The sequence below is a fragment of the Balaenoptera borealis genome (genome assembly GCF_965194805.1).
Source record: "Balaenoptera borealis genome assembly, chromosome: 1".
In the NCBI taxonomy this organism is placed as follows: Eukaryota; Metazoa; Chordata; class Mammalia; order Artiodactyla; family Balaenopteridae; genus Balaenoptera; species Balaenoptera borealis.
The window spans coordinates 14,740,275-14,766,846 of NC_138860.1; the positions used below are offsets into that span (position 1 = coordinate 14,740,275).

Consider the following 26,572-nt stretch of genomic DNA (forward strand, 5'->3'; position numbering starts at 1 on the left):
GTTTGCTGGCAATAGTCTTATGCAAAATGTATTAATATATCATTTGAGTGTTACATTGTACCATATCTTAACCTTTCAAGCCTCAGTTTCCTCATCTGTAAAGTAGGGACGTTTTATATGATTTAGTTCAAAATTAAACAGAAGAGCCAGAATGCAAGCTGTTATGCTCCATTGTGTCTCACTCTCTTACTGTATTTTATATTTATTAAATAGGGCTAGTAATATTGATTATAATGAACAGATAATTTGCCAAGTATGGGCATCTTGAAAAGCTTTCACTGAATCGCTTTGCATACTGCCTATTACCAGTATGGTCTAAAGTAAGCAAAAATGGCAATATAGTATAATAGTGAAGAATGGGGGCAGTGTAATCAGACAATGTTTCTAAGATCCCAATTCCACGAAAAAATTACTAGCTGTGTGTTCTTGGGTAAGGGCACACATTCATCTAAGCCCTCAATGTATTATGTGGAACTATATGAAACTGCCATTTTGCATGTCAAATATGATCAATTAACAATTATTTATGTTTCAACCTAATATAATTATTCCTGATATTTAGAAACTTTAGATCCAAAATGGAATCATGGAATTCAGTAGTTGTAACAACTTCAAACAGGCCCATGATTTTTAAATGCTTATTATTTATCATCATTCTAAGCAAACCAGAAGGACTGTAAATTTTATTTTTTGTTGTGATTGGAAACTGGAGCCAGGAAACTTGCTTTATTCCTTGCCATTAGTTAAGAAAGGTTTCATGGAAGTCATCAACTTTTCAGTGAAGGAAAAGTGAGAAGTGGGGAGAGAGAGAGATGAGTGAGAGTCCAAATGCAGAAGCAGATAGTTGAAAGAAATGGAGGTGATGACTTCTGGCTCAGAGGAGTAAGCAGAGGTGCTAAGTTCTTAGTTGGCCATCTGTTTATTATCCAACTATCCCAAAGGAATGGTACTCTCTCAGACATGTAGGTAGTTGGCACAATGAAGTGTGATGGTTGCTAAAAACTCTAGGACTTTATTCATTTCAGCCACTAGGGGCTCAAAATAAATATTACATAATGATGAGGTTAACTCTTTTGTACCCCCTGGACTGAAATTATGAAAAACAAAGTTCATAAATAGTAATGCCCTTATTTATCATAATTTTCTGAGTTTCTTGGAAAGAAACTATTGATCTTATTGAGAGACTCTTTTTCTCCTCTAACCATAAACCAGAAGGAAAACACACTTCCTTTTCTTTTTTTTTTTTTCCTTTTAGTAAAACAGGTGCTTGTACTTTATGCCTCTTTTAGGCCAGTTCCAATGTTTTCAGTCATGTTCTGCCCAAGATAATGAAGTAGAGCCTGTTTGTCTCTTTACTTGTGCATGAATTTATTTATTGAGCATCTATTATGTGCCAGAAGAACAAGACAAAGTTTCTACCCTGCTCATCAAGCAGGTAAACAAGTTGTTGCAAAATAATTGGGTAAGTGGTCAGAGGGATGCACTGAGTGCTGTGCGGCCATCATTCAATGAGGTACAGGAAGCTCCGTGCCACCTCTTTATCAACATACTTCTGGAATGTTTAGCAAAGGCTCTGGATGAGGAAATTGACTCACCAGTCCGCTATCATGGCCCATGATGGTTTCCCACAGCGAGTCGTCAATCAAGACCTTCTTGTCTTGAATGTCCATGAGTTGACTGACACTGCGGTGGAGAGAGCCTTGGGAATAGGTCTGGCTGACTTGGTTCTGACTTGGGATGCGCAGTACAGATAGGCTCCGGTTGCTCCTAATACTCACAGGTGTCCCAGACCGGGGGATTTTGGTATCAGCTAAGCCCTGAAAAAAAAGTTACTGTTGGTGACTAAGGTCTAAAGAAAACAGTCTTGAAGTAGGATAGAAAATCATGTGTCACATGTCATCAATGAAGGGAACGCGGTCCCCATCTCCTCCTATGGAACTTAGCTCATCTGGAGTCCTGTGGCCCCTGGATTCTTGGTAAAGGTGAGATAATAAGCTGATGGTCACGTTAGATGGCCAGCATTCTTAGTGCCCCAAGAGCTCACATACTGGTGCTTTGGCTATTATTCCCTGTGGACCAGGGCTGCTGCATCGCAAAGCAGGAGGGTGAGGGGTCGGGTGAGCAAGGTAGTCTCTTCATGGGTGTCAGCACAGAGCCTCCTTCTTGAGAACAGCCCTTCCCCAGAGCAAAGTTAGCAATGTTCTCTCATGGTCAGTCACTAAGTGAGCACAATTGTATTTCACTTTAAAATTCCTGGATTTATGTAGGGAACCTGACTCCTCCCTCCCTCTTTTCTCATTCCACATTGTTCCGCTTGTTATAGGATTCCAGCCTCCAAAATAAAGAGGACACACAAAGACATCAGAAAGACAAAGGCACTCTATGATTAGGATCTAGAATGTGCCATTAGGAAGTGTAGCTGCTCTAAACATCTGAGGGTTCTGATTTAGTTGATTTAACCAATCAGTGAAGTGTTCTGCTTTTCACCGTGCCATCAACACACCATGCAAAGATCATGCATTCATGCAGCACACAGAGGTACCTCAAAGTGCATGGTGTAACTTTTTAGGGTAACATTGCTTGACACATCAGATACATCAGCCACGGAGTCAAACTGAAAACAAAAGTGGGGTATCAGTGTTTGGAATCTTTTAAAACAAATTCTTTGGAGGGAGGAATCAAGATGGCAGAATAGAAGGACGTGGAGCTCACCTCCTCCAAAAATACATCAAAAATACATCTACATGTAGAATAATTCTCACGTAATACCTTACTGAACTAGGGCAATAGATATCAGACACCCAGAAGTGCAAGAAAGAGCTCCACATAACTGCATAGGGCAAAAGAAAAAAAAAGAAATCGGGATGGACCTGCGCCCCTGGGAGGGAGCTGTGAAAGAGGAAACGTTCCTACATCCTGGGAAGTACCTTCACTGGCGCGGAGATCAGCTGGGACAGAAAGGGAGCTTCAGAGGCTCGGAAGAGAGTGCAACAACTGGTTGGCAGCAGGCAGAACAGAGAGAGATGGGCACAGAGGATCAGTGCTACCTTGTTGCAATCCCCAGCCCAAGATGCATGCCTACTGGTATGTGCAGAGGCTGGGTGCTGATACTCAGGCTTCAGAGGACAGCCCGGGGGAGAGGACTGGGGTTGGCGGCATGGAGACAGACTGAAGGGGCTGGAGTGTGGTATGGGCCACAACTGGGGTGTACGCAGAAGAAGCCTGGGCCCGCTATAGAGGCAAAGTGCCATTGCTAAAGGGCGTGTGAAGGGAGGAGTGAAGCCTGCCATACAGCCTCTTTCTCCCTGCTGCCTCTATGAGCTCTGGGCGCAGGACAGTGGGTGTTCCCATGGCTCAGACAAGTCCGGCCTCAGCAGCTGTGGGTTTTGCAGTCACATGCACGTGGAGGCGGGGCTGGGGTCTGGGATGCTTCCATAGCTCCCATGGCAGGTCCAGATGTGTGACTACTGCAGTCCTGGTACCCAATTTCAGTGGATCGGCACCTAAGGATCTGTGCTGGTGGGTTTGTGAAAACGGTGGTTTTGTGAAAACAGTGCCTGAGGGACACCAGGGCCAACTGCTTGAATTCCCACAGTGGAGGTGGTGCCGAGGGCAGTGCCAACCACAGTGTACTTTGTGAGCCTGCACAGGTGACACCACAGAACGCACTCCCTGGTAGACAGCTCCGGCAAAGGAAGATTCAGTGGCCCCTCTCCCAGCGGGAACACTCCACTCCCGTCTACCTCACACTGCAGCTCAGAAACCATTCTGAGGGCTTCTACTCCAACAACTCAGGAGCAGACTCTGCCCCTGACAGGGCAGTGACAACCACAGAGCAAAGAGGAGGCCTGCTAAATATCTAAAGGCAGCAAGAGAAAAACAAAGAGTTAATTACAAGCAAACCTCCATAAGGCTATCAGCTGCTTTCTCTACAGAAATGTTGCAGACCAGGAGGGAGTGGCAAGATATATTCAAAGTCCTGAAAGGGAAAAATATGTAACCTAGGATACTGTAGCCTGCAAGCTTATCATTTGGAATAGAAGTAGAGATAAAGAATTTCTCAAACAAGCAAAAACTAAAAAAAACAGCAATACTAAGCGTATCCTAAAGGAAATATCAAAACGTCTTCTCTAAATAGAAAAGAAACAAGAATCTATAGGAAACAGAAAATCGCAGTTTGAAACTAAATCACTTAAATAAGCCAGTACACATATTAAAAGAAAAAATTTCTGTGAAAGCAATGATAACCAAAAGGATGAAAAAAGGATGAAGATGAAGTTGTAAAAGAAGGCATCAAAATCATAAAATGTGGGAAAGGAGAGTAAGAAAATGTAGATTTTTTTTCCAGAATGTGTTTGAGACTGTATGACTACCAGTCTAAAACCAGTAGATATAGGAAGGGGCTAATATACTTGAAAAATAAGGTAACCAGAAATCAAAAACATACAATAAATTCACAAAAACCAAAAAGAAGAGAACACAAGAAAAATACGAAAGAAAATCATCAAACCACAAAAGGAAAAACAAAAGAAAAAGAAAGAGACAAAGAAGAAATACAATATCAATGGGAAAACAAGGTTCAAAATGACAATAAAATATCAATAATTATCTCAAATGTCAATGGACAGAATGCTCCAATCAAAAGACATAGAGTGGCAGATTGGATAAAAAACAAGAGCCTACAATATGCTGCCTACAAGAGACCCACTTTTGGGCAAAGGACACACATAGGTGGAAAGTGAGGGGATGCAAAAAGATATTCCACACAAACAGAAATGACAAGAAAGTGGGGGTCGCAATACTCATATCAGACAAAATAGACATTAAAACAAAGTCTAAAAAGAAAGATAAAGAAGGACAGTATATAATGCTAAATGGATCAATACAAGAAGAGGATATTACACTTGTCAACCTATATGCACCCAGTATAGGAGGACCCACATACATAAAACAAATACTAACAGACATAAAGAGAGAAACTGATGGGAATACAATAATAGTAGGAGACTTTAACACCCCACTCACATCAACGGAAAGATTTTTTAGACAGAAAATCAATAAGGCAACAGAGCTCTGAAATGATACAATAGAACAGTTAGACTTAATTGATATTTTCAGGATATTACATCTAAAAAAAGCAGAATACATTCTTTTCAAGTGCACATGGAACATTGCCTAGGATTGACCACATACAAGGGCACAAAACAGTCAACAAATTTAAGAGTATAGAAATTATTTCAAGCATTTTTTCTGACCACAGTGGCATGAAACTAGAAATCAACCACAGAAAAAGAAATGAGGAAAAAAGAAAAACAATTACATGAAGACTAAACAACATGCTATTAAAAAGCCAATGGGCCAACGATGAAAACAAAGAAAAAATTAAAAAATACCTTGAGGCAAACGACAATGAAAACACAACCATGCAAAATCTATGGGATTCATCAAAAGAAGTTCTTAGAGAGAAGTTCATAGTGATACAGGCCTTCTTCATGAAACAAGAAAAGTTGAAAAAAACCTAACCCACCACCTAAAAGAATTAGGAAAAAAAAAAAGAATAAACAAAACCTAAAGTCAGCAGAAAGAAGGAAATAATAAAGATCAGCGAGGAAATAAATAAAATAGAGATTTAAAAAAAAATCAATAAAACCAAGAGCTGGTTCTTTGAAAGGGTAAACATAATTGACAAACCTCTGGCTAGGCTCACCAAGAAGAAAAGAGAGAAGACTCAAATAAAATAAGAAAGGAAAGAGGAGAAAGCACAACTGATACTGCAGAGATACAAAAAACCATGAGAATACTATGAACAATTATATGCCAACAAATTCGGCAACCTAGTAGAAATGGACAAGTTTCTAGAAACATACAGTCCACCAAAAATGAATGAAGAAATAGATAACTTGAAAAGACCAGTCACTAGCAATGAAATAGAATTTGTAATAAAAATACTCCCTACAAACAAAAGTCCAGGACCAGATGGCTTCACAGGCAAATTCTACCAAACATACAAAAAACTTACACCAATCCTTCTCAAACTCTTCCAAAAGACTGAAGAGGAGGGAACACTCCCAAAGACATTCCATGAAGTCACCATCACCCTGATACCAAAACGAGATAAAGACACCACCAAAAAAGAAAATTACAGGCCAATATCTTTGACGAATATAGATGCAAAAATTCTCAGCAAAATATTAGCAAACCAAATCAAACAATACATAAAAAAGATCATACACCACAACCAACTTGGATTCATCCCAGGGTCACAATGATGGTTTGACATACGTAAATCAATCAATGTAATGCACCACATCAAAAAAAAAAAAAGACAAACACCACATGATCATCTCAGTAGATGCAGAAAAAGCATTTGATAAAATTCAACATCGATTCATGATAAACACCCTTACAAAGTGGATAGAGAGGGAACATATCTCAACATAATAAAAGCTATTTATGACAAACCCATAGCCAATATAATACTCAATGATGAAAAGCTGAAAGCGTTCCTGCTAAAATCTGGAACAAGACAAGGATGCCCATGGTCAACACTTCTATTCAACATAGTATTGGAAGTCCTAGCCACAACAATTAGACAAGAAAAAGAAATAAAATGTGTTCAAATTGGTAGGGAAGAGGTAAAATTGTCATTATATGCAGATGACATGATACTACATAGAGAAAACCCTAAAGACTCCACACAAAAACTACTAGAACTGATAAATTCAGCAAAGTAGTAGGATAGAAGATTAACATACAGAAATCGGTTGCATTTCTTTATACTAACAATGAAATATCAGAAAGGGAATGTAGACAAACAATACCCTTTAAAGTTGCATCAAAAAATAAAATAAAGTAAAATACTTAGGAATAAAATTCACCAAGAAGGGGAAATACTTATATGCTGAGAACTACAAAACATCAGTAAAGGAAACTGAAGATGATAAAAAGAAATGGAAAGATATCCCATGCTCTTGGATTGGAAGAATTAATATTGTTAAAATGGCCATACTATCCAAAGCAATCTATAGATTTAACGTGACCCCTATCAAATTATCCATGACATTTTTCACAGAACTAGAACAGATAACACTAAAATTTATATGGAACCTAAAAAGACCCAGAATTGCCAAAGCAATTCTCAGGAAAAAGAACAAAGCAGGAGGCATAACCCTCCAAGACTTCAGACAATATTACAAATCTACAGTTATCAAAACAGTGTGGTATTGGCAGAAAAAACACACATGGATCAATGGAATAGAAGAGCTCCAAAATAAACTCACACACCTATGGACAATTAATCATCAACAAAGGAGGAAAGAACATACAATGGGGAAAAGAAAGTCTCTTCAGTAAGTGGTGTTGGGAAAGTTGGACAGCCACATGCAAATCAATGAAGTTAGAACATACCTTCACACCACGCACAAAAATAAACTCAAAATGGCTTAAAGACAAATATAAGACATGACATCATAAAACTCTTAGAAAAGAACATAGGCAAAACAGTCTCTGACATAAATCATACCATTTTCGTAGGTCAGTCTCCCAAGGCAATAAAAATAAAAACAAAATAAACAAATGGGACGTAATCAAACTTATCAGCTTTTGACAGCAAAGGAAACCATAAACCAAATGAAAAGACAACCTACAGACTGCGAGAAAATATTTGCAAATGATGTGACCAATAAAGGGCTTAATTTTCAAAATATACAAACAGCTCATACAACCCAATAACAACAAAAACAAACAAACAACACAATTAAAAAATGGGCAAAATACCTAAATATACATTTCTCCAAAGAAGACATACAGGTGGTCAATAGGCACATGAAAAGATGCTCATCATCGCGAATTATTAGAGAAATGCAAATCAAAACTACAATGAGGTACCGCCTCACACCAATCAGAATGGGCATCATTAAAAAATCTACAAATAACAAATGCTGGAGGGGGTTGTGGAGAAAAGGGAACCCTCCTACACTGTTGGTGGGAATGTCAATTGGTGCCGCCACTACGGAAAACAGTATGGAGGTTCCTCAAAAAACTAAAAATAGAGTTGCTACATGATCCTGCAATCTCACTCCTGGACATATATCCAGACAAAACTATAATTGAAAAAGATACATGCACCCCTGTGTTCACAGCAGCACTATATTCACAATAACCAAGACATGGAAACAACCTAAACATCCACCGACAGATTGACAGATGTATGGATAAGGGAGATGTGGTGTATTTATACAATGCAATATTACTGAGCCATAGAAAAGAATGAAATAGATGCCTGGGTGGAGGACAAGATGGCAGAGTAGAAGGACCTGAGTTCACTTCTTCTCAAGAAAACACCAAAATCACAACTAACTGCTGAACAACCATCAACAGACAAGACCGGAACCTAACAAAAAAGATATTCTATGTACAAAGACAAAGAAGAAGACACAGTGAGATGGTAGGAGGGGTGCATTCACGATACAATCAAATCCCATACCTGCCAGGTGGGCGACACACAAACTGGAAAATAATTATATCACAGAGGGTCTCCCACAGGAGTGAGAGTTCTGAGCCTATGTCATGCTGACCAGTCTGGGGGTTTGGCATCAGGAGGAGCAGCCCCCAGAGCACTTGGTTTTGAAGGCCAGTGGGACTTGATTGCAGGAACTCCATAGGACTGGAGGAACCATAAACTCCGCTCTTGGAGGACACACACAAGGTCTTGTGCACCTTGGGATCCAGGGAAAAAGCAGTGACTTCACAGAAGCCTGCGTCAGACCTACCTGCTGGTCTGGGAGGGTCTCCTGGAGAGGTAGCGGGGCAACTGTGTCTCACTGCAGGGACAAGGACACTGGTGTCAAGGTACTGGGGAGCACTTATTCATATGAGCTGTCTGCAGGCCTCCATTTTGACGCCAAGAACTGGCCACACCCAACAGCCTGCATGCTCCAGTGCTGGGTCGCCTCAGGCCAAACAACCAACAGGGCAGGAACATAGCCTCACCCATCAGCAGACAGGCTGTTTAAAGTCTTCCTCAGTCCACAGCCACCTCTAAACACACCTGTTGATATGGCCCTGCCAAACAGAGGGACAAGACCCAGCTCCAACCACCAGTAGGCAGGCACCAGTCTCTCCCACCAGGAAGCCTGCACAAGCCTCTTAGACCAGCCTCACTCACCGGGGGACAGACACCAGAAGCAAGAGAAACTACAATCCTGCATCTTGTGGGACCGCAAACACAGAAAGTTAGACAAAATAGGATGGCAGAGGAATATGTTCCAGACGAAGGAACAAAATAAAACCCCAGAAGAACAACTAAGTGAAGCAGAGCTAGTCAATCTATCTGAAAAAAGACTTCAGAGTAATGAGAGTAAAGATGTTCCAAGATCTCAGAAAAAAATGGAGGAACAGACTGAGAAGTTACAAGAAATGTTTAACAAAGAACAAGAAGATCTAAAGAACAAACAAAGTTGAACATACAATAACTGAAATGAAAAATACACTAGAAAGAATCAATAGCAGAATGAATGAGGCAGAAGATTGGATACGTGAGCTCAGTCAGAATAGTGGAAATCACTGCTGTAGAACAGAATAAAGAAAAAAGAATGAAAAGAAATGAGGACAGTTTAAGGGACTTCCCTGGTGGCACAGTGGTTGAGAATCTGCCTGCCAATGCAGGTGACATGGGTTCGAGCCCTGGTCCGGGAAGATCCCACATGCCACAGAGCAACTAAGTCCGTGTGCCACAACTACCGAGCCTGCACTCTACAGCCCGCAAGCCACAACTACTGAGCCCACGTGCCACAACTCCTGAAGCCCACACGCCTAGAGACCATGCTCTACAACAAGAGAAGCCACCGAAATGAAAAGCCGACACACTGCAACAAAGAGTAGTCCCTGCTCACCGCAACTAGAGAAAGCCCACTCGCAGCAACGAAGACCCAAAACAGCGGGGAGGAGTTCAAGATGGCAGAAGAGTAAGACGGGGAAATCAATTTCCTCCCCACAAATACAACAGAAATACATATACATGTGGAACAACTCCTACATAACCCATACTGAACACTGGCAGAAAACCTCAGACCTCCCAAAAGGCAAGAAACTCCCCATGTACCTGGCTAGGGTAAAAGAAAAAGAAAAAACAGAGACAAAGAATAGGGATGGGACCTGCACCAGTGGGAGGGAGCTGTGAAGGAGGAAAGGTTTCCACACACTAGGAAGCCCCTTCGTGAGCGGAGACTGTGGGTGGCAGAGGGGGGGAGCTTCGGAGCCATGGAGGAGAGCGCAGCCACAGGGGTGTGGAGGGCAAAGCGGAGAGATGCCCGCATGGAGGATCGGTGCCAACCAGCACTCACCAGCCCAAGAGGCTTCTCTGCTCACCCACTGGGACGGGTGGAGGCTGGGAGCTGAGGCTCAGGCTTTGGTCTGATCCCAGGGAGAGGACTGGGGTTGGCTGTGTGAACACAGCCTGAAGGGAGCTAGTGCGCCACAGCTACCCGGGAGGGAGTCCGGGAAAAAGTCTGGAGCTGCCGAAGAGGCAAGAGACTTTTTCTTGCCTCTTTGTTTCCTGGTGCGCGAGGAGAGGGGATTAAGAGTGCTGCTTAAAGGAGCTCCAGAGACGGGCGCGAGACATGGCTATCAGCGCGGACCCCAGAGACGGGCATGAGGTGCTAAGGCTGCTGCTACCACCACCAAGAAGCCTGTGTGTGAGCACAGGTCACTATCCACACCTCCCATCCTGGGAGCCTGTGCAGCCCACCACTGCCAGGTTCCCGGGATCCAGGGACAACTTCCTGGGAGAACGCATGGCACGCCTCAGGCTGGTGCAACGTCACGCTGGCCTCTGCTACCACAGGCTTGCTCCGCATCCATACCCCTCCCTCCCCCCGGCCTGAGTGACCAGAGTCCCCGAAGCAGCTGCTCCTTTAACCCCATCCTGTCTGAGCGAAGAACAGACGCCCTCAGGCAACCTACATGCAGAGGCGGGTCCAAATCGAAAGCTGAACCCCGGGAGCTGTGCGAACAAAGAAGAGAAAGGGAAATTTCTCCCAGCAGCCCCAGGAGCAGAGGATTAAATCTCCACAATCAACTTGATGTACCCTGCATCTGTGGGACACCTGAATAGACAACAAATCAACCCAAATTGAGGAGGTGGACTTTGGGAGCAACAATATATATATTTTTTTTCTCTTTTTCTCTTTTTGTGAGTGTGCATGTGTATGCTTCTGTGTGTGATTTTGTCTGCATAGCTTTGCTTTTACCATTTGTCCTAGGGTTCTGTCTGTCCATTTATTTTTTTTTAATTACTTAAAAATTTTTTTTTCTTAATAATTATTTATTTTGTATTTTAATAACTTTATTTTATCTTATTTTATCTTCTTTGTTCTTTCTTTCTTTTCTTGCTCCCTTTTATTCTGAGCTGTGTGGATGACAGGCTCTTGGTACTCCAGCCAGGCATCAGGGCTGTGCCTCTGAGGTGGGAGAGCCAAGTTCAGGACACTGGTCCACAAGAGACCTTCCAGCTCCACGTAATATCAAACGGTGAAAAGCTCCCAGAGATCTCCATCTCAAAGCCAAGACCCAGCTTCACTCAACGACAAGCAAGCTACAGTGCTGGACACCCTATGCCAAACAACTAGCAAGACAGGAACACAAACCCGTCCATTAGCACAGAGGATGCCTAAAATCATAATAAGGCCACAGACACCCCAAAACACACCACCAGACGTGGACCTGCCCACCAGAAAGACAAGATCCAGCCTCATCCACCACAACACAGGCACTAGTCCCCTCCACCAGGAAGCCTATACAACCCACTGAACCAACCTTAGCCACTGGGGACAGACACTGAAAAAAACGGAAACTACGAACCCGCAGCCTGCGAAAAAGAGACCCCAAACACAGTAAGTTAAGCAAGATGAGAAGACAGAGAAACACACAGCAGATGAAGGAGCAAGGCAAAAACCCACCAGACCTAACAAATGAAGAGGAAATAGGCAGTCTACCTGAAAAAGAATTCAGAATAATGATAGGAAAGATGATCCAAAATCTTGGAAATAGAATGGAGAAAATACAAGAAACGTTTAACAAGGACCTAGAAGAACTGAAGAGCAATCAAACTGATGAACAACACAATAAATGAAATTAAAAATTCTCTAGAAGGAATCAATAGCAGAATAACTGAGGCAGAAGAACTGATAAGTGACCTAGAGGATAAAACAGTAGAAATAACTACTGCAGAGCAGAATAAAGAAAAAAGAATGAAAAGAATTGAGGACAGTCTCAGAGACCTCTGGGACAACATTAAAAGCACCAACATTCAAATTACAGGGGTCTGAGAAGAAGAAGAGAAAAAGAAAGGGACTGAGAAAATATTTGAAGAGATTATAGTTGAAAACTTCCCTAATATGGGAAAGGAAATAGTTAATCAAGTCCAGGAAGCACACAGAGTCCCATACAGGATAAATCCAAGGAGAAACACACCAAGACACATATTAATCAAACTATCAAAATTAAATACAAAGAAAAAACATTAAAAGCAGCAAGGGAAAAAGAACAAAATAAAACACAAGGGAATCCCCATAAGGTTAACAGCTGATCTTTCAGCAGAAACTCTGCAAGCCAGAAGGCAGTGGCAGGACATATTTAAAGTGATGAAGGGGAAAAACCTACAACCAAGATTACTCTACCCAGCAAGGATCTCATTCAGATTTGACTGAGAAATTAAAACCTTTACAGACAAGCAAAAGCTAAGAGAATTCAGCACCACCAAACCAGATCTACAACAAGTGCTAAAGGAACTTCTCTAGGCAGGAAACACAAGAGAAGGAAAAGACCTACTATAACAAACCCAAAACAATTAAGAAAATGGTAATAGGAACATACATATAGATAACTACCTTAAATGTAAATGGATTAAATGCTCCAACCAAAAGACATAGACAGGCTGACTGGATACAAAAAAAAAGACCCGTATATATGCTGTCTACAAGAGACCCACTTCAGACCTAGGGACACATACAGACTGAAAGTGAGGGGATAGAAAATGATGTTCCATGCAAATGGAAATCAAAAGAAAGCTGGAATAGCAATTCTCATATCAGACAAAATAGATTTTAAAACAAAGACTATTACAAGAGACAAAGAAGGACACTACATAATGATCAAGAGATCAATCCAAGAGGAAGATATAACAATTGTAAATATTTATGCACCCAACACAGAAGCACCTCAATACATAACGCAAATCCTAACAGCCATAAAAGGGGAAATCAACAGTAACACAATCATAGTAGGGGACTTTAACACCCCACTTTCACCGATAGACAGAACATCCAAAATGAAAATAAGGAAACACAAGCTTTAAATGACACATTAAACAAGATGGACTTAATTGATACTTATAGGACATTCCACCCAAAAACAACAGAATACACTTTCTTCTCAAGTGCTCATGGAACATTCTCCAGGATAGATCATATCTTGGGTCACAAATCAAGCCTTGGTAAGTTTAAGAAAACTGAAATCGTATCAAGTATCTTTTCCTACCACAATGCTATGAGACTAGATATCAATTACAGGAAAAAGTCTGTAAAAAATACAAACACATGGAGGGCTTCCCTGGTGGCGCAGTGGTTGAGAATCTGCCTGCCAATGCAGGGGACGCGGGTTCGAGCCCTGGTCTGGGAAGATCCCACATGCCGCGGAGCAACTCGGCCCGTGAGCCACAATTACTGAGCCTGCGCATCTGGAGCCTGTGTTCGGCAACGAGAGGCCGCGATAGTGAGAGGCCCGCACACCGCGATGAAGAGTGGCCCCCGCTTGCCACAACTAGAGAAAGCCCTCGCACACAAACGAAGACCCAACACAGCCATACATACATACATACATAAAAAAAGAATGTAAACAGACAAGAATAGCATTAAAAAAATAAAAAAATAAAAAAATACAAACACATGGAGGCTAAACAATACACTACTTAATAACCAAGAAATCACTGAAGAAATCAAAGAAGAAATCAAAACATACCTAGAAATAAATGACAATGAAAACACGGCAACCCAAAACCTACGGGATGCAGCAAAAGCAGTTTTAAGAGGGAAGTTTATAGCAATACAATCCTACTTTAAGAAACAAGAAACATCTCAAATAAACAACCTAACCTTACATCTAAAGCAATGAGGGAAAGAAGAACAAAAAACTCCAAAGTTAGCAGAAGGAAAGAAATCATAAAGATCAGATCAGAAATAAATGAAAAAGAAATGAAGAAAACGATAGCAAAGCTCAATAAAGCTAAAAGCTGGTTCTTTGAGAAGATAAACCAAAATTGATAAACCATTAGCCAGACTCATCAAGAAAAAAGGGAGAAGACTCAAATCAATAGAATTAGAAATGAAAAAGGAGAAGTAACAACTGACACTGAAGAAATACAAAGGCTCATGAGAGATTACTACAAGCAACTATATGCCAATAAAATGGACAACCTGGAAGAAATGGACAAATTCTTAGAAATGCAACAACCTTCCGAGACTGAACCAGGAAGAAATAGAAAATATAAGCAGAACAATCACAAGCACTGAAATTGAAACTGCGATTAAAAATCTTCCAACAAACAAAAGCCCAGGACCAGATGGCTTCACAGGTGAATTCTATCAAACATTTAGAGAAGAGCTAACACCTATCATTCTCAAACACTTCCAAAATATAGCAGAGGAGGGAACACTCCCAAACTCATTCTATGAGGCCACCATCACCCTGATACCAAAACCAGACAAAAATGTCACAAAGAAAGAAAACTACAGGCCAATATCACTGATGAACACAGATGTGAAAATCCTCCACCAAATACTAGCAAACAGAATCCAACAGCACATTAAAAGGATCATACACCATGATCAAGTGGGGTTTATCCCAGGAATGCAAGGATTCTTCAATATACGCAAATCAGTCAATGTAATACACCATATTAACAAACTGAAGGAGAAAAACCATATGATCATCTCAATAGATGCAGAGAAAGCTTTTGACAAAATTCAACACCCATCTATGATAAAAACCCTCCAGAAAGTGGGCATAGAGGGAACCTACCTCAACATAATAAAGGCCATATATGACAAACCCACAGCCGACATCATTCTCAATGGTGAAAAACTGAAACCATTTCCACTAAGATCAGGAACAAGACAAGGTTGCCCACTCTCACCACTATTATTCAACATAGTTCTGGAAGTTTTAGCCACAGTAGTCAAAGAAAAAGAAATAAAAGGAATCCAAATCGGAAAAGAAGAAGTAAAGCTGTCACTGTTTGCAGATGACATGATACTATACATGGAGAATCCTAAAAATGGTAGCAGAAAACTACTAGAGCTAATCAATGAATTTGGTAAAGTAGCAGGGTACAAAATTAATGCACAGAAATCTCTTGCATTCCTATACAGTAATGATGAAAAATCTGAAAGTGAAATTAAGAAAACACTCCCATTTACCATTGCAACAAAAAGAATAAAATATCTAGGAATAAACCTACCTAAGGAGACAAAAGACCTGTATGCAGAAAATTATAAGACACTGATGAAAGAAATTAAAGATGATACAAACAGATGGAGAGAGATACCATGTTATTGGATTGGAAGAATCAACATGGTGAAAATGACTATACTACCCAAAGCAATCTACAGATTCAATGCAATCCCTATCAAACTACCACTGGCATTTTTCACAGAACTAGAACAAAAAATTTCACAATTTGTATGGAAACACAAAAGACCCCAAATAGCCAAAGAAATCTTGAGAAAGAAAAATGGAGCTGGAGGAATCAGGCTCCCTGACTTCAGACTATACTACAAAGCTACAGTAATCAAGACAGTACGGTACTGGCACAAAAATAGAAATATAGATCAATGGAACAGGATAGAAAGCCAAGAGATAAACCCATGCACTTAGGGTCACCTTATCTTTGATAAAGGAGGCAGGAATACACAGTGGAGAAAAGACAGCCTCTTCAATAAGTGGTGCTGGGAAAACTGGACAGCTACATGTAAAAGAATGAAATTAGAACACTCCCTAACACCATACACAAAAATAAACTCAAAATGGATTAAAGACCTAAATGTAAGGCCAGACACTATCAAACTCTTAGAGGAAAACATAGGAAGAACACTCTATGACACATATCACAGCAAGATCCTTTTGACCCACCTCCTAGAGAAATGGAAATAAAAACAAAAACAAACAAATGGGACCTAATGAAACTTCAAAGCTTTTGCACAGCAAAGAAAACCATAAACAAGATGAAAAGACAATCCTCAGAATGGGAGAAAATATTTGCAAATGAAGCAACTGATAAAGGATTAATCTCCAAAACATACAAGCAACTCATGCAGCTCAATATCAAAAAAACAAACAACACCATCCAAAAATGTGCAGAAGACCTAAACAGACATTTCTCCAAAGAAGATATACAGATTGCCAACAAACACATGAAAGGATGCTCAACATCATTAATCATTAGAGAAATGCAAATCAAAAGTACAATGAGATATCATCTCACACCAGTCAGAATGGCCATCATCGAAAAATCTACAAACAATAAATGCTGGAGAGGGTGTGGAGAAAAGGGAACCCTCTTGCACTGTTGGTGGGAATGTAAATTGATACAGCCACTATGGAGAACAGTATGGAGGTTCCTTAAAAAACTAAAAATAGAACTACCATATGACCCAGCAATCCCACTACTGGGCATATACCCTGAGAAAACCATAATTCAAAAAGAGTTATGTACCAAAATGTTCACTGCAGCTCTATTTACAATAGCCAGGATATGGAAGCAACCTAAGTGTCCATCAACAGATGAATGGATAAAGAAGATGTGGCACATATATACAATGGAATATTACTCAGCCATGAAAAGGAATGAAACAGTTATTTGTAGTGAGTTGGATGGACCTAGAGACTGTCATACAGCGTGAAGTAAGTCAGAAAGAGAAAAACAAATACCGTATGCTAACACATATATATGGAATTGAAAAAAAAAAAAACGAAAAAAAAATGCTCAGAAGAACCTAGGGGCAAGATGGGAATAAAGATGCAGACCTACTAGAGAATGGACTTGAGGATACAGGGATGGGGATGGGTAAGCTGGGAAAAAGTGAGACAGTGGCATGGACATATTTACACTACCAAACGTAAAATAGATAGCTAGTGGGAAGCAAACGTAAAATAGATAGCTAGTGGGAAGCAGCCACATAGCACAGGGGGATCAGCTCGGTGCTTTGTGACCACCTAGAGGGGTGAGATAGGGAGGGTGGGAGGGAGGGAGATGCAAGAGGGAAGAGATATGGGGACATATGTATATGTATAGCTGATTCACTTTGTTATAAAGCAGAAACTAACACAGCATTGTAAAGCAAGTATACTCCAATAAAGATGTTAAAAATTAAAAAAAAAGTTATAAAAATAAAAAGGGGAAAAGTGTAGTCTTAAAAAAAAAAAAAGACCCAACACAGCCAAAAATAAATTAAAAATAAATTAATTAATTTTAAAAAAAAAGTAAATGAGGACAGTTTAAGATATCTCTTAAACATTAAATGCACCAACATCTACTTTAAAACAAATGCTAAAGGAAACTTTCTAGAAGGAAAAGAAAAGGCCACAACTGGAAACAAGAAAATTATGAAATGGGAAAGCTCACTGGTAAATGCAAACATATAGTAAAGGTAGGAAATCACTCACAGATAAATATGATGTCAAAACCAGCAATCATGAGAAGAGGAGAGTACAAATGCAGGATATTGGAAATGCATTTGAAATTAAGAGTCCAGCAACTTAAAACAATCTTGTATATACATAGACTGCTATATCAAAACCTCATGGTAATCGCAAATCAAAAATCTACAATAGATATACCCTCAAAAAAGAAAAAGGAATCCAAACACAACACTAAAGAGAGTCATCAAATCACTAAAGAAGAGAACAAAAGAGGAAGGGGAGAAAAAAGACCTACAAAAACAACTCCAAAATAATCAACAAAATGGCAATAAATACATATTGGTAATTACCATAAATATAAGTGGTTTAAATGCTCCAACCAAAAGACATAGACTGCCTGAATGGATACAAAAACAAAACCCATATATATGCTGTCTACAAGAGAACCACTTCAGATCTAGGGAAACACAGACTGAAAGTGAGGGGATGGAAAAGTTATTCCATGTAAATGGAAATCAAAGGAAAGTTGGGGTAGCAATACTCATATCAGACAAAATGGACTTTAAAATAAAGACTGTTACAAGAGACAAAAATATAACACTGCAGAATCATCGCAGGATCAATTCAAGAAGAAGATATAACAATTTTAAATATATATTCACCCAATATATGAGCATCTCAATATATAAGGCAAATGCTAATAGCCATAAAAGCAGAAATTGACAGTAACACAATAATACTGGGGGACTGTAACACTCCACTTACATCAATGGACAGAACATCCAGATAGAAAATCAGTAAGAAAACACAGGCCTCAAATGTTACGTTAGACCAGATAGACTTAACTGAAATTTATAGAGCATTCCATCAGAAAGTAGCAGAATATACATTCTTTTCAAGTGCACATGGAACATTCTCCAGGATAGATCACAAGGTGGGCCACAAAGCAAGCCTTGGTAAATTTAAGAAAACTGAAATCATATCAAGTATCTTTTCTGACCACAACACTATTACGTTAGAAATCAACTACAAGAAAAAACCTGTAAAACACAGAAACACATGGAGGCTAAACAATATCTTTCTAAACAACCAATGGATCATTGAAGAAATCAAGAAGTAAATAAAAAAATACCTAGAGATAAATGAAAACGAGAATGTGATGATCCAGAACCTCTGGGATTCAGCAAAAGCAGTTTTATTAGGGAATATTATAGCAATCATTCTTACCTCAAGACACAAGAAAAATCCCCAATAAAAAACCTAAGCATATACCTAAAGCAACTAGAGAAAGAAGAATAAACAAAACCCAAAATTAATATAAGGAAAGAAATCATAAGGATCAGAGCAGAAATAAAGGAAATAGAGAAGAGAAAACAATAGAAAAGATCAATGAAACTAAAAGCTGGTTCTTTGAAAGGATAAACAAAATTGATAAAACTTATGCAGACTCAATCAAGAAAAAAAGGGAGGGGGCTCAAATCAGGAAAGTTAGAAATGAAAAAGGAGAAGTTACAACTGACACCACAGAAATACAAATGATCATAAGAGACTACTACAAACAACTCTATGCCAATAAAATGGACAACCTAGAAGAAATGGACAAATTCTTAGAAAGGTGCAATCTCCCAAAACTGAACTAGGAAGAAATATAAAATATGAACAGACCAATCACAAGCACTGAAATTGAAACAATGATTAAAATATTCCCAAGAAACAAAAGTCCAGGACCAGATGGCGTCACAGGCGCATTCTATCAAACATTTAGACAAGAGTTAACACCTATCCTTCTGAAACTCTTCCAAAATATTTCAGAGGTAGGAATACTCCCAAACTCATTTTATGAGGCCACCGTCACCCTGATACCAAAATCAGACAAAGGTATCACAAAAAAAGAAAATTACAGGACTATGTCACTGATGAACACAGACACAAAAATCCTCAACAAAATACTAGCAAACCCAACCCAACAATACATTAGATGGATCATACACCAGGATCAAGTGGGATTTATTCCAGGGATGCAAGGATTTTTCAATACCACAAATCAACCAGTGTGATACACCACATTAACAAATTGAAGAATAAAACCATATGATCATCTCAATAGGTGCAGAGAAAGCTTTTGACAAAATTCAACACCCATTTATGATAAAAACTCTCCAGAAACTGGGCATAGAGGAAACATACCTCAATATAATAAAGGCCATATATGACAAACCCACAGCTAACATAATTCTCAGGTGAGAAGCTGAAAGCATTCCCTCTAAGGTCAGGAACAAGACAAGGATGTCTACTCTCACTACTTTTATTCAACATAGTTTTGGAAGTCCTAGTCGTGGCAATCAGAGAAGAAAAGGAAATAAAATGAATCCAAATTGGAAAAGAAGAAATAAAATGGTCAATGTTTGCAGATGACATGATACTATACATAAAAAATCCTAAAGATGTTACCAGATGATAACTACAGCTCATCAATGAATTTGGTAATGTTGTGGGATACAAAGTTAATACACAGAAATCTGTTGAATTTCTATATGCTAACAATGAAGGATCAGAAAGAGAAATTAAGGAAACAATCCCATTTACCATCGCATCAAAAAGAATAAAATACCTAGGACTACACCTACCTAAGGAGGCAAAAGGCCTGTACTCTGAAAACTATAAGACACTGATGAAAGAAATCAATGATGACACAAACAGAAAGGAAGATATACCATGTTCTTGGATTGGAAGAATCAATATGGTCAAAATGAATATACTACCCAAGGCAGTCTACAGATTCAAGCCATCCCTATCATATTACCACTGGTATTTTTGCAGACCTAGAACAAAAAAATCTTAAAATGTGTATGGAAACACAAAAGACCCTGAATAGCCAAAACAACGTTGAGAAAGAAAAATGGAGCTGAAGGAATGAGGCTCCCTGACTTCAGACTATACTATATAGCTACAGTAATCAAAACAGTATGGTACTGGCACAAAAACAGAAATAGAGATCAAGGGAATATGATATGATAGAAGGCCCAGAAATAAACCCAGGCAACTATGATCAATTAATCTATGACAAAGGAGGCAACGATTTACAATGAAGAGAAGACAGTCTCTTCAAGAAGTTGTCCTGGGAATATTGGACAGCTAAATATAAAAGAATTAAATTAGAACATTCTCTAACACTGTACACAAAACTAAACTCAAAATGGATGAAATACATAAATGTAAGACTGGATACTGTAAAACTTTTAGAGGAAAATATAGGCAGAACACTCTTTGACTTAAATTGCAGCATCTTATTGGATCCACCCCCTAGAGTAATGAAAATAAAACCAAAAATAAACAAATGGGACCTAATTAAACTTAAAAGCTTTGCACAGTAAAGGAAACCATAAACAAAATGAAAAGACAACCCATAGAATGGGAGAAAATATCTGCAAATGAAGCGACTGACAGGGATAGATCTCCAAAATTTACAAATAGCTCATGCAGCTCTATATCAAAAAAACAAAGATCCCAATCAAAAAATGGGCAGAAGATGTAAATAGACATTTCTCCAAAGAAGACATACAGATGGCTAAAAAGCACATGAAAAGATGCTCAACATAGCTAATATTAGAGAAATGCAAATCAAAAGTACAACAAGGTACCACTGCACACCTGTCAGAATGACCATCATTAAAAAGTCTACAGATAACAAAAGCTGGAGAGGGTATGGAGAAAAGGAAATCCTCCTCCACTGTTGGTGGGATTGTAAGTTGGTGCAGCCACTGTGGAAAACAGTATGGAGGTTCCTCAGAAAACTAAAAATAGAACTACCATATGATCCAGTAATTCCACTCCTGGACATATAGCCAGAAAAGAGGAAAACCCTAATTCAGAAAGATACACACACCCCAATGTTCACAGCAGTACTATTTATAATAGCCAAGACATGGAAGCAATGTGAATGTCCATCAACAGATGAGTAGATAAAGAAGATTGGTACATATATATAATGGAATATTACTCAGCCATAAACAAGAATGAAATAATGCCATTTGCAGCAATATGGAAGGACCTAGAGATTATCATACTAAGTGAAGTAAGTCAGACAGAAAAAGACAAATATCATATAATATCACTTATATGTGGAATCTAAAAATGATACAAATGAACTTATTTACAAAACAGAAACAAACTCACAGCCTTAGAAAACAAGCTTATGGTTACAAAAAGGGGAAAGGTGGGGGGAGGAATAAATTAGGAAGTTGGGATTAACATATACACACTATTATATATAAAATAGATAATCAACAGGGACCTAATGTACAGCACAGGGAACTTTACTCAATACCATGTAACAACCTATATTGGAAAAAAATCTGAAAAAGAATAGCTATATGTATATGTATTATTAAATCACTTTGCTGTACAGCTGATACTAACACATCATTGTAAATCAACTACACTGCAATATAAAATAAAAATTTAAAAAAAAGAATGAAATAATGGCAGTTGCAGCAACATGTATGGACCTAGAGATTATCATACTAAGTGAATTAAGTCAGATAAAGACAAATATCATATGATATCACTTATATGTGGAATCTAATTAAAACATGATACAAATGAAGTGAGTTACAAAACAGAAACAGACTCACAGATCTTGAAATCAAACTTAAGGCTACCAAAGGGGAAGTGTTGGGGTAAGTGATAAATTAGGAGATTTGGATTAACATATACCAACTACTATGTATAAAATTAATAACCAATAGGGACCTACTGTATAGCATAGGCAACTGTACTCAATATTCTGTAATAACCAATATGGGAAAAGAATCTGAAAAAGAATGGAGATTTTATATATATATATATTATATATATATAATATATATATATTATATATATATACACACACACACATATATATATAATTAGTCTGATTTACTTTGCTGTGCATGTGAAACTAACACAAGATTGTAAATCAACTCTACTCCAATAAAAATTTAAAAAAAATATATAATTAGTCTGATTTACTTTGCTGTGCATGTGAAACTAACACAACATTGTAAATCAACTCTACTCCAATAAAAATTAAAAAAAAAAGCTTTTGCACCACAAAGGAAACCACTGACAAAACGAAAAGATAACCCACCAAATGGGAAAAAATATTTGCAAATGATGTGACCAAAAAGGGATTAATCTTCAAAATATAAAAGCAGCTCATGCAGCTCAATATTAAGAAAAACAATCAACACAATAAAAAAAAAAGGGCAGAAGACATAAATCAACACTTCTCCACAGAAGAAGACAGACAGATGGGCAAAAAGCCCATGAAAAGATGCTCAATATTGCTAATTATTAAAGAACTGCAAATCAAAACTATAATGAGGTACCACCTCACACTGGTCAGAATGATCTTCATTAAAAAGTCCACAAACAACAAATGCTGGAGAGGGTCAGGAGAAAAGGGAACCCTCCTACACTGTTGGTGGGAATGTAAATTGGTGTAGCCACTGTGGAGAACAATATGGAGGTTCCTTAAAAAACTAAAAATAAAGTTACCATATGATACAGAAATCTCACTCTTGGGCATATATCTGGAGAAAACCATACTTTGAAAAGATACATGCACCCCAATGCTTATTGAAACACTATATACAATAGCCAAGACATGGAAGCAACCTAAATGTCCATCAACAGATGAATGGAAAAAGAAGATGTGGTACATGTATACAATGGAATATTACTCAGCCATAAAAAGAATGAAATAATGCCATTTGCAGCAACATGGATGAACCTAGAGATTATTATACTAAGTGAAGTAAGTCAGAGAAATATATGATATCACTTATATGTGGAATCTAAAAAATGATACAAATGAATTTATTTATGAAACAGAAACAGACTCACAGACATAGAAAAGAAAGTTATGGTTACCAATGGGGAAAGGTGGGGGTGGGGCGAGGGATAAATTAGGAGGTTGGGATTAACATATACACACTACTATATATAAAATAGATAATCAAGAAGGACCTACTGTATAGCGCAAGGAACTTTACTCAATACTCTAAGAACCTACATGGGAAAAGAATCTGAAACAGCATAAATATATGTATATGTATAACTAAATCACTTTGCTATACACCTGAAACACAACATTGTATATCAACTATACTCCAACATAAAATAAAAAATAAAAAAATAAATAAGTAAAATAAAAACTTTTCCCTGAAAGCCAAAAAAAAAAAAAGAAGAAGAAATTAAAAAATACTTGAAGCAATGAGACAATGAAAACACAACCATACAAAATCTATGGGATGCAGCAAAAGCATTTCTTACATGGAAATTCATAGTGATAGAGGCCTTCTTTAGGAAGCAACCTAAACCCACCACCTAAAAGAATGGGAAAAGGAACAAAGAAAACCTAAAGTCAGCAGAAGGAAGGAGATAACAAAGATCAGAGAGGAAATAAATAGAGATTAAAAAACAATAGAAAAAAATCAATAAAACCAAGAGCTAGTTCTTTGAGATAGTAAACAAAATAGACAAACCTCTGTCCAGGCTCACCAAGAAGAAATGAGAGGAGACACAAAGAAACAAAATAAGAAAGGAAAGAGTAGAAATCACAACTGATACCATGGGGTGGGGGGGAACATAAGAGAATACTGTGAACAATTTATGCTAACAAATTGGACAAACTAGAAGAAACGGACAAGTTTCTAGAAACATACAATGCACCAAAACTGAATCAAAAAGAAATAGATATCTTGAACAGACTGATCACTAGAAGTGAAACAGAATCTGTAATTTCAAAAAACTCCTTACAAACAAAACTCCAGGACCAGATGTCTTCACATGTGAATTCTACCAAACATACAAAGAAGAACTTATACTGTTTCTTCTCAAACTCTTCCAAAAGATTGAAGAGGAAGGAACACTTCAAAAGACATTCTATGAAGACAATGCCACCCTGATACCAAAATCAGACAAAGACACTACCAAAAAAGAAAATTTCAGGCCAATATCTTTGATGAATATAGATGCAAAAATTCTCAATATAATACTAGCAAACTGAATCCAACAACACATAAAAAAGATCATACACCACAACCAATTTGGGTTCATCCCAGTGTCACAAGGAGAGTTCAACATATGCAAATCAATGTGATACACCTCATCAGCAAAAGAAAAGACAAAACCACAGGATCATCTCAATACATGCAGAAAAAGCCTTTGATAAAATTCAACATCCATTCATGATAAAACCCCTTATGAAAGTGGGTATAGAGGGAACATATCTCAACATAATAAAAGCTATTTATGACAAACCCACAACCAGTATAATATTCAAGGGTGAAAAGCTGAAAGCCTTCCTGTTAAAATCTGGAACAAGACAAGGATGCCTACTCTCACCACTTCTATTCAATATAGAATTGCCAGTCCTAGCCACAGCAATTAGACAAGAAAAAGAAATAAAACGTGTTCAAATTGGTAAGGAGGAGGTAAAATTATCATTATAAGCAGATGACAAGACACTATATCTAGAATACCCTAAAGATGCCACAGAAAAACTACTAGAACTGATAAACAAATTCAGCATGGTAGCAGGATACAAAATTAATATACAGAAATTGGTTGCATTTCTTTACACTAACAATGAAATATCAGAAAGGGAATGTAGACAAACAATACCCTTTAAAGTTGCATCAAAAAAAAAAAAATACTTAGGAATAAACCTCACCAAGGAGATGAAAGACTTACATGCTGAGAAATACAAAACATTAATAAAGTAAATTCAAGATGATTCAAAGAATTGGAAAGAAATTCCGTGCTCTTGGATTGGAAGAATTAATATTGTTAAAATGGCCATACTATCCAAAGCAATCTACAGATTTAATGCGATCCCTATCAAATTACCCATGACATTTTTCACTGAACTAGATCAAATAATACTAAAATTTATATGGAACCATAAAACACCCAGACTTGCCAAAGCAATCTTGAGGAAAAAGAAAACAGTAGGAGGCATAACCCGCCAAGACTTCAGACAATACTACAAAGCTACAGTAATCAAAACAGTGTGGTACTGGCACAAAAAGACATATGGATCAATGGAACAGAATAGAGAGCCCAGAAATAAACTCACACACCTATGGTCAATTAATCTTCGACAAAGGAGGCAAGAATATACAATGGGGAAAAGACAGTGTCTTCAGCTAGTGGTGTCAGGAAAGTTGGACAGCTGCATGTAAATCAATGAAGTTAGAACACACCCTCACACCATATACAAAAATAAACTCAAAATGGCTTATAGACTTAAATATAAGACACGACATCAAAAAAACTCCTAGAAGGGAACATAGGCAAAGCATTTTCTGACCTAAAATCATAAATCATACTGATTTTTTTTTTAGGTCAGTCTCCCAAGGCAATAGAAATAAAAGCAAAAATAAACAAATGGGACCTAATCAAACTTATAAGCTTTTGCACAGCAAATGAAATCATAAACCAAACAGAAAGACAACCTACAGTCTGGGAGAAAATATTTGCAAATGATGCGACCGATAAGGGCTTAATTTCTAAAATGTACAAACAGCTCATACAACTCAGTGCGAAAAAACAAACAACCCCAGAACTTCCCTGGTGGTCCAGGGGTTAGGATTGGTGCTTTCACTGCTGTGGCCCAATTTCAATCCCTGGTCAGGGAGCTAAAATCCTGCAAGCTGCACAATGCAACACACACACAATAATAATAATAATAATTAAACAAATAAAAATAAAACAACCCAATCAAAAGATGGGCAGAAGACCTAAATAGACATATCTCCAAAGAAGACATACGGCTGGCCAAGAGGCACATGAAAAGATGCTCATATTCACTAGTTATTAGAGAAATGGTAAT

General features: G+C 38.2%; 1 protein-coding gene across 1 annotated transcript in view; it reads right to left on the reverse strand.

The window, feature by feature from the left end:
* USH2A (usherin) overlaps window positions 1–26,572 on the reverse strand; it is a 783,103-nt gene that overhangs the window by 3,422 nt on the left and 753,109 nt on the right. Inside the window, exon 70 of the mRNA XM_082362477.1 lies at window positions 1,596–1,817. Coding sequence (XP_082218603.1) covers window positions 1,596–1,817 — 222 coding nt within the window. The remainder of the gene's footprint in view (window positions 1–1,595; window positions 1,818–26,572) is intronic.